Source organism: Ctenopharyngodon idella, chromosome 1 (genome assembly GCF_019924925.1).
Source record: "Ctenopharyngodon idella isolate HZGC_01 chromosome 1, HZGC01, whole genome shotgun sequence".
NCBI lineage: Eukaryota > Metazoa > Chordata > Actinopteri > Cypriniformes > Xenocyprididae > Ctenopharyngodon > Ctenopharyngodon idella.
This window is the reverse complement of record NC_067220.1, coordinates 16,794,615-16,807,204: the sequence shown is the minus strand read 5'-3', so window position 1 is coordinate 16,807,204 and position 12,590 is coordinate 16,794,615. Positions and strand designations below refer to the sequence as shown.

The 12,590-nt window shown below is 36.0% G+C and overlaps 2 protein-coding genes across 9 annotated transcripts in view; both read right to left on the bottom strand.

Moving 5' to 3' along the window:
- Positions 1-4,725, bottom strand: part of pcm1 (pericentriolar material 1) — a 33,217-nt gene extending 28,492 nt beyond the window's left edge. For all 8 annotated transcript variants that reach the window (XM_051861523.1, XM_051862045.1, XM_051861803.1 and 5 more), the window contains exons 1-4: positions 4,563-4,725; positions 3,150-3,267; positions 575-820; positions 25-324 (exon numbers count right to left, since the gene is read on the bottom strand). In XM_051861523.1, the coding sequence (XP_051717483.1) occupies positions 25-324; positions 575-820; positions 3,150-3,251 (648 nt within the window). In that variant the 5' untranslated portion in view covers positions 3,252-3,267; positions 4,563-4,725. The remainder of the gene's footprint in view (positions 1-24; positions 325-574; positions 821-3,149; positions 3,268-4,562) is intronic.
- Positions 4,726-6,932: 2,207 nt separating this feature from the next.
- Positions 6,933-12,590, bottom strand: part of mtus1b (microtubule associated tumor suppressor 1b) — a 50,888-nt gene continuing 45,230 nt past the window's right edge. Inside the window, exons 9-15 of the mRNA XM_051895220.1 lie at positions 10,949-11,163; positions 10,678-10,783; positions 10,475-10,548; positions 10,194-10,289; positions 8,988-9,104; positions 8,084-8,181; positions 6,933-7,937 (exon numbers count right to left, since the gene is read on the bottom strand). Of these exons, the coding sequence (XP_051751180.1) occupies positions 7,730-7,937; positions 8,084-8,181; positions 8,988-9,104; positions 10,194-10,289; positions 10,475-10,548; positions 10,678-10,783; positions 10,949-11,163 (914 nt within the window). The 3' untranslated portion in view covers positions 6,933-7,729. The remainder of the gene's footprint in view (positions 7,938-8,083; positions 8,182-8,987; positions 9,105-10,193; positions 10,290-10,474; positions 10,549-10,677; positions 10,784-10,948; positions 11,164-12,590) is intronic.

Sequence of the window (12,590 nt, the reverse complement as noted above, 5' to 3'; positions counted from 1 at the left end):
AGACATTAAATGCATCTTAATTACCTGACTGCTGTCAATGGTAAGCTCTGCTCTTCCATCCTCCAATCCGAACTGCTGGGCGCTGTCTAGACCAAATGGCTCTTTAACCACTGGTGGAACTGGGGCAAAAAGCTCTTTCCCAGGACTCTGTTTCTTGGGTTCCTTGCCCCCAGGTGTGGAAGAGGTGGATGCACTGGGCTCTTTGCTTTTGTTAGTGTTGAGGTGAATTGGCAGGAAGTTGAAGGGTTTCTTGGCCTCAGTAGACAGCTGTCTCTGATTGTTGGCTGCAGTGACGCGGCCTTGAGAATCACTGCCAATACTTCTCTGTTGGGATGAAAAGTGATATTTTGGTTTACCAAAAGATGTCTCTGACATTTACATTTCCTTTTAGAGCTGTATTTGATAGTGATCTATTTGTGTTAGGGGCTCACTTCTGAGGATTTGCTTCAGAACTAGTTCAAATCCTCGTAATTCCTGTCTTGAAACAGTAGCAAGCTTAGAAGAACTACAGCCAAATCGAATGAGTCAGTGAAGAGTGTCATAAATCCAAATCTGGTTTTAAAGCCCCGCTCACCTCATCCAGATCCGTGAAGTTTATGACCTGCCGGAGTCTATCGAGCTCAGCCTGGTCGGGCACGGACATCTGAGTGCTGTACTTCACATGGGGGAAGGAATGGGGTGTACGTGCCCTCCGTCGCCCTGCTCCAGGAGTAGACTCTGGAGAAATGTCATTGGTTAGCCTGCTCTCTGACATAGCAGAGAACTTCTTCCTGTTCTTCTCAGAGGAGCGGTTGGCCTTCTTCTGCTGAACTCCCCAATCCTGAGAGAATGGTGAATCAACATTTACAAACCATAAATGGGAGCACAGTTTAATGAATAAATTGAGCATAAGCCGCACAGCAGCTCTCAAATATAGAGTGCTTCAGAAATGAATCCTAAAGTCAATGTTTTTTTTTAATGGGATTTCGGTTAAATGCCTGAAAATAGGTCTGTGTTTAAAGCTGCAGTCTGTAAGTTTTGCCTCTTTGTTGCCAACTCTGTTTGAAACCTGCAATTCATAGTTGTCACGTTACGTAACACCCTTAAAGGAACGCCCACCTGGAGGGCAAAACAAGGCTTTCCTCCATTGCCTCCATTAAGATCTAATGTAGTAAGACAGTGATATTAAAGACTAAATTCAATACACACCTTATTGATAATGAATACTTTGTACAGGCAAATAAATGAACACAGAATATTGATGCAACACAAAGTTTTGTTAAGCATTTTTTCCATCGAAAACCATAATAAAGAAAACACGTTGCATTCATATTCTGGGCTCACCTGCTCGTCTGTACATAGTATGCATCATCAAAAAGGGTTAAACTGAATTTGATCTTTTAATATTACTGTTTTAGTACATTAAGGCATTTTAAGGGTGGGTTGCACTAAGGATTCTTTAGCCTGGCATCAGTCACCCTCCGCCTATGCTGCTTGATCAACCCTTTAATTTTAACGGTCTTTCTGCATAGTTAAACTGTTTAAAATTAAGTGGTGCAACACAACTCGATTTAAAATAAAACACAGATCAACAAATCATTGATTAGCGTTAAACTTAGTGTTTAATCCTTATTAGTGCAACCCACCCTTTTTCACGTTAGCCTTTTAAAAAATTGTCCTGCTTTTTTTAGTAATTGAAATCACTGCAGGTGCTGTATATGGATCACAAGTGCCCAAAACTTGCATCTTGTTCACATATTTTTGTTTTTAAGATGGAAAATTGACAGGCTTCTGCTGCAATTACATGGCTGTTTTGCCTGCCAGGGCTCCACGACAGTCATGTGACTGAAAACTATGAACTGCAGTTATTTGCGGAATTATCATCTTTATGTGGGTTGTGTATCAACGCTGCTCCTCAGCACGGATGAATCTAATGTTTGCTATCAGTCACCACATCAGTGTGGATACTGTACTTTAGAATCACAGATTCTACGTCTTGAAGTATGACCAAAATAAGAATTTTTCACCAGAAAATGTTATCTAAACAAGTAAAATATCTGCCACTTTTGTTCTCACCAAATGAGAAAAAAAGCATTAGACCTACAATAAATCGTGCTGCCAATGGTGATTGAATCTAACGATCACTTAGCTCGGATCACGTCAACCGTGCAAATTATTATTATTGTTGTTATACCTTGTTCTCAAATTGTTTATGTTAACAACATCAGCACTGCGTATTTAGTGTGTATTAGCGTTACCTGTAGATTTCAATTTCTGCTTTTGACTACGGGTGAATCTCCAGTTGTCACTGATGATTGTCATTTGGACCTTTCTGGATTACAATCCGCCATCATTATGATAAGTTTAATTATTGCAGCTGCTGTGAGAAAAGGCTATAAATGATCCACTACCAGCAGCCGAATAGCCTACTAGCTGGGACTCCATCTTTCTGTTTACAGACATGATGTAATGACACAAAGACGAATGGTTGCATGCTCGAATTTTCCAGCGGAAACCCACCAATACCGATTTTATTATATAACATTATTACAAGCTTACTGTTGTGAATCGGGCTAAGGCAAGGAGATAGTTTTGAATACTGGCTGGTTATGTACTTGCTCAAAAATTGATTTTGGATCATTTTTAACCAAAAAAAGTTACGGACTGCAGCTTTAACACAATCTCAAGATATTTTCACACGTTATTCCACGACAAAAAAAAAAAAAAAAAAAAAAAATCATTAATACCCCATTCATGATTTTTTAAGCTTTTACAATTGCAAACAAGTGGCTAAATGGGACTACGGATGTTGCCTGGGACATTAAATGTCATCCCACCGAACAGGAAAACTCATCTACAGACTAGTGTGTGGTCATACTCAGACTCCTACAAACTATTCTAACTCAAACTTGCCAACTTTTAGATTTTAAATCTAAAAGTTCATTTGTGAAGATCATCTTGATGAGCAAAATATGTAAGAATCATAAACTTTTACTGGTTACAAAGCTTATTATTTTCAGCAATAATCCAAAAGTCACTGGAAAAATCCTATTGGCTTTTTGTAGCGATAACCAGGGTGCCGCTAACCTCCAGGTCATCCTACAGAATTATATATTATATACACTCTATTGTTTCTGTTACGTTGGAGTATCAGCACGATTGATTCATACCATATTGTTGAGTCTGTCATCTAAGCTTCCATTGGAGACGGTCCAGTTATGCAGCTCCTGCTCATCTGTGCCGTCTTCAAATGGAGTGCCGCCCGTCGCCATGATGAACGATCAGAACCTGAAGAAAATGAACACATACACAGACTTTACCTAAAGAAATGCATAAACGTAATCCACCATTTCAGAAATCTCTTACACACTGTGCAACCACTCAGGTTCTTGATGTGACACTTTCATTTGAGTGGCTGAGGTTTGTTTGTCCAGCTGCCAAGCAACATTTAACACGCCACACTGAGCATAACAACATTAACCTGAATGAACTTTACATAATGACAGACCTTCACAGTATATACACATTCTTACAATACCCTTAAAAAGTTCTGTGGTTGTAGAGGTAAAAGAATGGTGTTTTGATACATAGCATGATACTGATTGATTATCTTTTTCATCCACAATGGTATTTACAAGGTTCTCTTAGGTACTATCATGGTATAAACATAGTAAATGTTCCCCAAAAAACTGTAAAAACTATTACTGTAATCTAAATTTAACTTACTTTGAAAGCTGAAGTCTGTGAGCTTTATTCCTCGAGAAATGTGAAGTGAGGTCTGGTATTGTCTTATAATCTGCTGTCGTCTATGAGATGTGTCCGTTAAAACGGTTAAACCTGGTCAACCCAAACCCGCTCAGTTTCCCGGCTAACTGTCAACACGCGCTTCTCTCCTATATGAGCTTTCACCTGTGCAGGTGAAAATGTGCTGAATACGTGACGAGTTGTTTAAGATATTATAACCTGACGGTTACATTGTTATAAAATTAGATTTCACAGATGTAAAATCCTCGAGCGTGATGATTAACAGTGACTTTAAGAGGCGAGTGAAGGTTTTATGGTCTGTCACCATGGTAACCTCTGGCACGAGCCATGAAACTCTAGTTCCCCGCGAAAACTCGCGGCTAAAAGAAATAAACCCCAACAGTCATATCAACACAGTCAAATGACTCACGTCTGGTTAACAATTATAATAAAAAAGGAGAAATTAGTAGCTAAATATCACAATAGTTCAAGAGTGTTATTCTATTTTTACATACGGGCTTGGTGGTGTTAAACTTGTCCACCTGACACAAAGGCATCTGACTGGTGCATCACTCTCACATAATACAAACCACTTCGTCCACCTTCAAGCGCTCCAGATCAATTTGACCCATTTAAAATGTTGTGAATTTTAATAAAATGACAGCAAAACTTTCACATTTGAGTGGTAATTCACTACAGGATACGATATAAGCCGGTATTTGCTTAAATAACTTTGAATTGCTTTAGTGAGGGAGCTAGCAAGCTAACAGAAGTTAAGAGAGAAACAACTACACGAGCACAGCTAACAGACTGTTTTACTGAATAATCAGGAAACTTACCTTGAACGCTGTAGCGACCTATTACTGGAGCATGAAAATAATTCCCATTTGAAGTTTATTAAAATCCTAGATAAAGTGTCAATGCGTAGTGTGCCTTCCACAAGCAGCAACCGCCTGTCCAGTAGCGGCCATCTTTACCCCATATCCAAACAAACAGGCGGAAGGATACAGCTCTCATTTTCAATAAAACATAATTTATTGTGAATTCCTATCTGTTCGTTATATATTTTGATATTAAAAGTTGTATATTTGTATTTAAAGATGAGATTATCAAAAGGTCAAGCTAACTAACAAACTGAGGCCACAAAAGTGTGGTACTATTTTACTTCTCGGAAGTATTTGAAACAGTTGGAGAAGTTGCGCGATGTCTTAAAAGTACAGATGCAGAGAAATGTAACTGATGGAATGATGGTGATGAGTAAAACCTAGTAAAATATTTTAAAATAATTTTAAAACATTAGGGGAAAATGTCAAAGAAAAGTATGTAATGCAACACGCACACATACTCAAATTAGTACACTGGGAATAATAGCCTACAGTTTCAAGGGCAAAACCTGTAAAACGAAAAGAAAAGGAAAAAAAGACAAAGATCTTTCGCTTCATGACAAATTCACTAGCCCTGGTACATTATTATGAGTGAATATCCTAATTGGTCTTATTATAAGCACTCTTGTTACGCAGATGAATCTAGTATATATTAGACAATTCATAGATAAACCATATTGAAACTGAATTCATGAAGAGACAAAACAGTAGCCTATATACTGTTGTTGTATAGGACAATGTTACTTGGAGGATGATGAGAACAAATTGACAAGATGAATAGCCAAACTACTTAGTAGGCAGGCCTATTACTAGCTTAATGATGAACATCAATTTAGAAACTCACAGACGCATTATAATAATAATAATAATAATAATAATAATTAAAAAAAAATATATATAGATAAGTACACTTTATTTTCTTGTTACTAATTACACAAATAAGTACTTAGTAATATTATTTAACATGTACTTACTGGTTAGGATTGATTTAAACTTAGTTGCTTGTAATTATGCATTATGCAGTTTGCTGTAATTAACTGAGTAAGTACATTTAACGTGTAACAAGAACAGTGTAAAATAAAGTATTACCAGTATTATTCTAGATTATTTGTAATTTCTAACATTTATAAATAGTTTTATGTGTAATTTCACTTACATTAAAGCTTTGGCTACCCAGTTTGAACAGATCTTTACGAGAGTTCATCAGGGAATTGCATCCATTTTGAACAGGTACCTTTATGGATTTGTACTGTTAGTCATATTTCTACCGGAACAGCTGAGCTTTGGGCTGTGTTTGCACAATCACTGAATATAAGGCATTATATTATATTGATCCATATAGTAGGCTGTCAAAATCATGCAGTAGAGGAATAATGTCAGCATTTTCTCAGTGCATTTCAATAAGCAAATACTGTTAGCTAATGTAGTCTGTGCTGTGAGGAATGTCATACGGATATTGGCACGTGTACACATAGCCTACACATATGCACATGTATGTGCTCTCTCCAACATGCACACACATGCCCTTTATAATCTATCATCCTCTTGGCTCCTTACACACACACACACACACACACACACACACACACACACTTAGGTTCTACAGTGGGAGACTTACCATCTGACTAGTAAAAATTGTTTATATTTTCAGTTTGCTTCCCTTTATCTATTTTTATATTGGAAAAAAATATGGACATATAAATAACAAAAATGTAAAAATAGCTCAATAAAGTAATCAAGCATGTCTTAAACTCAAATATATATATTTTGTGTTTGTATTGTAATCCTATCGTGTCAGTAGTCCACTTACAGAACACAACACTTTGCATTTCCATTTATGTCCACTAGAGGACACTCTCATGCAATGAATAATACATGATTTGTCAGTCCACTTACAGTGAAAAGTTTTAGCTTGAACCCCAAGGTGGCAGAGTAGGTTAAAGGGATCGTTCACCCAAAAATGAAAATTCTGTAATTTGCTCAGTCATGTCGTTCCAACGGAATACATTCCCATTGACTTCCATTTTATTGACAAAAAATACAAATGTAAGTCAATGGGAACCAAAACTGGTTATCAACATTCTTCAAAATATCATCTTTTGTGATGCTCTCTTACAGTGAAAGTGTGGGATAAAACTGAACGGAAGGTTGGAAGTTCAGAATATAGTTTCTCATAAATCTTCGTCATATTTCAACTCCCTGGTATTTCCTCTGTGTATTTCATCTCTATTCCATGTCTTTAGTACACATTTAAACAAATTCAAAATGTAAAAATTAGTAAGTAATTAAATGTAATGTGTTTGCGTTACAATAAACAATACAAAATACAAGGATAAACATCCAGAAATTTAATGCATTAATTAAAAAAATAATAATAAAATAAAGAAGGGCACTGCGGTTGAGATAGGGACACATTCACACCTAAAGCGTTCTGGATGTGGGGGGCACTGGACACAGTTTGGGAGAGAAGTAAATACATTCCACAATATTAGGAACAGATATCTGGATCTATATGCAATCCAGTTAAAGGTGAGGTTGAGATTTAAGCTTCTTTCTTGAAAAGTCCTTTTTTCCCTTTCTGATCAAAACCTTCTATATACATGCTCTAAAAAAATAATTAAAAACTAAGCAAATAGAGGACTTTGCATCCTGTTTTCCATACTTTTTGCAAATATCATATAGTGTTCTTGTGAGCATACAAAGAAAAGGACAGCTTTACATCTTTTACTTACTATGTACAAACCATTTTTAATTAAAAAAAAGGGGAAAAAAAGAAGAAAAGAGCACAAGTATAACAGAAAATGGCATTCCGAGGAAGAGGTACACTATGTACAAGCCCTGAGGTATGTTCCCTCCTCAGAGAAATGTTTGTGTTTGTATGTGAAAGAGATGGGAACAAAAGTGAGGGAGAGACAGACATACAGAAAAGAACAAACAAGCATGTAACTGAACAAGGCAATTCCTTGATCTAGAAGTGCAACTGTGCATCATTGTCTTTAACTGGGAAAGGGAACATTTATAAACCTTACAAGTCTTTACAAACTGTACAAGTCCTATTATAGGAATAAGATTGCCAAAAGGTCCATAGATGCCTCTGAGTGAGTGCGGTCTGAGTACAGAGGTTATCTGGGTGATATTGGGGTTGTGGAGAAGGAGGCGGAGTTTCGGGGCGAAGGGAAGGGAGAGGAGGGTGAGAGGCGTCGAGGGCTGCAGAGGTCTCCGTTGTGTAGTTTCCACAGCAGCTCCTCGTTCTCCATAGATAGCCGTTTGTTGACCTTTGACTCTTTCTGTAGGGTCTGTTGTAACATGGCCTGTTCTGTGGAGAGCTGCCTACAGTCAAACAGAAAAAAAGAAAGATTTGAAATTCTCTGCTTTGAGGAAATATTACACTTATATTAGAAAGAAAATGCTGCTGGATCACAGAAATACTCAAAGGAGAAGATGACAAATTAAACGCCTCAGTTTTTGAATCTTACCTTGAAAGTGCAGCATGTTTGTCCATTCTGGCCTTGTAGTCCTCGTTCTCCTGCTGGACTTTCTTTAAACACTCTTCCAGTTTCAAATTATCGTCAATCTGTGAACAATGATAAAAACATTAACATATTTATTCTTCAAATAGACACAATACCAATGGTAAACTCAAAATTAAATTAATGTAGTTGCATTGAGTTTATGCTTCCTTGAGACACACACACATATACATTATAATATATATATATATATATATATATATATATATATATATATATATATATATATACACACACACACACACACACACACACACACACACACACACACACACACACACACACACACACACTTTCTGGATTTCTCTGGGTTAGAAAGTTCAAATGTGCCAAGTTAAAACAGGTCTACTGAGGGCTATACCTAATAGCATAGTTCGCTCAAAAATGAACATTCTGTTATCATTTATTCACCCTCATGTTGTTACAAACCTGTATGCATTTCTTTATTCACATTTATTCACACATTTTTATGCATATTAAAGAAGTCAATGTGGTCCAATGTCATTTTGGACCCAAATGACTTTCATTATATGACATTATTATATGACTTTCATTAAAACACATTCTTCAAAGTATCTTCTTTTGTGTTTCACAGAAAAAAGGAAGTCATTCAAGACATAAGGAAAGTAAATAAAGAAGTTTAATTTCTGGGTGAACTATTTTATAAGGTGATCAATCAGTACAAATCTGACAGGGTATAATTATGTGATGGGAATCATGGGAAGCGATATCACTCTTCCTTCAAATGACAGGAAGGCAGTTGAACTGGCAAAGGCTAATTACAGATACAATGATACAGGGAAATCTAACCAGAATGTTATATATAAAAAACATCTGTTCACATTCTCACCAGTTTGTCCATCTGCATGAGTTTCTTGTCTTGCTGGTGTATCTGGTTGGTCTTTATTTCCAGCACAGCTCTGAGACTCTCCAGCTCCTGTTCCAAATACAGTGTGTGGGCGTCCTTCTGCACACAGAGAAACAGGTGCTCAGTTTGTGTTTCACACCACATGGGACTACAAAGAAGTACAGGCTTGGCATTGATCACAGTAGCGAAAGTACGGTTGGGGATGTTGTTATTGACAAGCTTGCCGAAACAAAAGAACCATGCAAATGTAAACATCTGTAATGGACTGTATTAGGATGCATTCCTAGAGTGTTGTTATTGTTAACTAAAACTAAAAACTACAACTATTTTTTTATAGAAATATAGCTGAAATAAAATAAAATATAGATATTAGATAAAAAAATGTAACCTTAAAAAACTTAAATGAAAATTAGAAATGTTGCATTGCCAATTAAGTGAAATAAAATACTAAATTTATATTACTACATTTACATTTAATCATTTAGCAGATGCTTTTATCCAAAGCAACTTACAAACGAGGAGAAAAATAGAAGCAATCAAGCCAACAATAGGGAAACAATATGCAAGTGCTGTGACTAGTCCCAGTTAGTCTAGCACAGTACACGTAGCAAGGTGTTTTTTTTAAGATAGATATATATATATATATATATATATATATATATATATATATATATATATATATATATATATATAAATAATAGTAAGTGTTAGTATTAATGGGTCAAGTGTTCACGAAAATGATGCATCTTCAGACGTTTCTTGAAAATGGGTAAATACTAAGCAGCTCGGGTTGAGTCAGGCTGGTCATTTCACCAGCATGGAACAGGTATCAAGGTAAAGGTCCGTGAAAGTGATTTTGTGCCTCTTTGGGATGGCATCACAAGGCCATCTAAAATTACTATCTAAAATTTAAATAAAAATAACCCTAAATAGAAATATATATAAACTAATACAAATAAAAAGTACAAAACAAAATTATTAAAATTAAAATTAAAAGTGAAGATATAAAAACAAAAGCTAATTCAATATATTGATAAATACTATAATTCTATATCACTGGTAGTTTTTTGAGCTGACTTCTTGTAGTAAGTATACACATAAAATCAGTGATTTAAATTCACTAACTGTTTACCAGCACAGTGCTTTTACTGTGATTAATGCATATCATTGCAAACGTGCAAATTTTACCTGACTTTTGTCTGCCAGAGCTCTCCTCCACTCCTCCTCCTCTCTCAGTCTTTCTTTCAAAGCCTTGTTTTCTGCTGTCAAAGTCTGAATTTTCTCCTGTAGGGGAGAGAACAGTGATTGAATAAACAATCACCAAAAAGCCAGGATACATACAGTATACAATATTTTCAATTTGCAATTTGTGTAAATAAACTTCTAAATATATAGTATTGAGTTAATAGCAAGTTATTTTAACATATTACTCATATTTGAAAGTTAAATGGTAAGATGGTGATGCATACATTGAGCATAGCCTCAGATTCCTTCACTGTTTTATCAAGTTCTTGCATGTCCTGTTCATGAGTCTTCCTGAGCTCTGGAAAAGGAACAAAAAAAATCTGATTGATCTTCCTAGACTGACAGAATAGATTACATCAAATTCAAAATATAGTATATTAAATGAAAGGTTAAACAATATGCCTTTTCATGAGTGCACTGAAAATACCTGCAAGTGAAGTCTCATGTTCATGTTTCAGTTTTGCTATCTGCTCAGAGTGTGCCACTTCCTGCTGGTTCCTCAGAGCTTCTTGTTTGTTCCTCACCTCATCCACCTGTCAGTGGAAACCATACTCATCATCATTGCCATCTTACAATGAAAACATTGCAATGCGCTCACACATAATTTTGCATGATTAGAGCTGTGTGATTCGAATAGTTTAACATGATTACATAACACTTGTGATTTCTTTGTGACTTAAGCCCAGGTAAGATCCTACCTGCTGCTGCATGAGCGCCCTGCATTTATCCGCCTCCCTCTGATAGGCCTCGTGGGTCTTGTCCCATTCTGCAGAGTAGAAGTCCTTCAGTCTCTCCTCCAGCTGTTGTAGTTCTGTCTGATGCTGCTCCTGTAGTTTCTGAAACAATGCCTCCAAAGTCACACGCACCTCCTCCTTTTCTCTCTCCAACTGCTCACAACATGAGACAGAGTTACCTGGGGAATAAGTGAAGGAGAGGAGCATGTTAGGAAGAAGATGAGTCTTGATCTTGTGGAACTCTCAAGATTACATTTTTGTAAGTTTTGGCCTTATTGCTCAGTAGCTTGGTCTGGATCTGGGTCTCCAGTATATTTCCAACACACTATGGTTAATTGAAATGAATGCTGGAATAAATTCTGCCTTTTCTCTTTCAGTTCACTACAACACTTTTTGAACAGGTCTCGGCCTAAATCTTGGCCTTGGGGCATTGGTGGCAATGGAGCTACGATCAACTTAAGCTTACGATGCTTTTGGGAAACGCTACCCTGGTCTTGATTCTAACTTTGGAACCTTAAACAAATTCTAGAAACCATCAGTACATTCTAGATTCTATTTCTAGGTTGTACTGACTATTGTACTGCAAATTGAATTTTAACTGAATCTAGAATGTTCTGATGGTTCCATTCTCTAAAGAGACAGTAGAACCAAGAACGCACCAGAACAGAAATCCAGAATAGAACCTCGAAGTACTGGTGGTAAAATACTCTAGAGTCAGAATTTTATTCTAGATTCTACTGACTGACAAAAAGAAAATTTAAAATTTAAAAATCTCAAATTGAATCAAGTCTAGAAAGTTTTGATGGTTCAATTTTCTAAAGAGTCATCTAACAGAATCTAGAATGTACCAGTGGCTCAATTTGCAAAAGAGTCAATAAAATCTGAATGGAACCTAGAACGTACTGGTAACTAGTAAATGAATCACTAGTACATATCCACCAAAAATTACATAGAGAAGGTCTGTGTTGGTGGTTCAATTCTAAATGGTCACTTTTTTTTTTTGTATTTATTATTTTTAGTATTATTATTATTTTATTTCTTTTTTTAAAAATTAATACTTTTATTCAGCATGGGCACATTAAACTAATCAAAAGTGACAGAGTAAAAGTAAAGACTTTTACATTGTAAAAAAAAAAAAAAAAAAAAAAATACATCAATAGGGTATATGTCGAACGTCACATGACCAAACTGGAAAACTGATCTCATTGCATCCGCTTGTCAAAGAAAGTGTTAACAGCAATGACGGCATATCTATAGACTTTTAAGGAAATCAGCGAAAATACCTAGTTCACATTGTTATAGGTGTTTTATTCTATTAAATATCTAAACGTTAGTGTGAAGAAGAAAAATTAAAAAAGCTTTTAAATATCAATCTGCCTATGCGGGGGACATCAGTTATGCCCATCTTTGCTCGCTCCTTTTAAGTTATCTTGAATAAAACGGCTAATTTTTTCATGAAGCACATACAAAAGACCTAAACCCGAAGCGATCTAATCTGTTTTACAGAAAATAGAAGTTAGATTGAGCATAACCCCTAATCCAACAACATCAATAATAAAAAGAAATGTTTTTTGAGCACGAAATCAGCATTTTAGAATGATTTCTG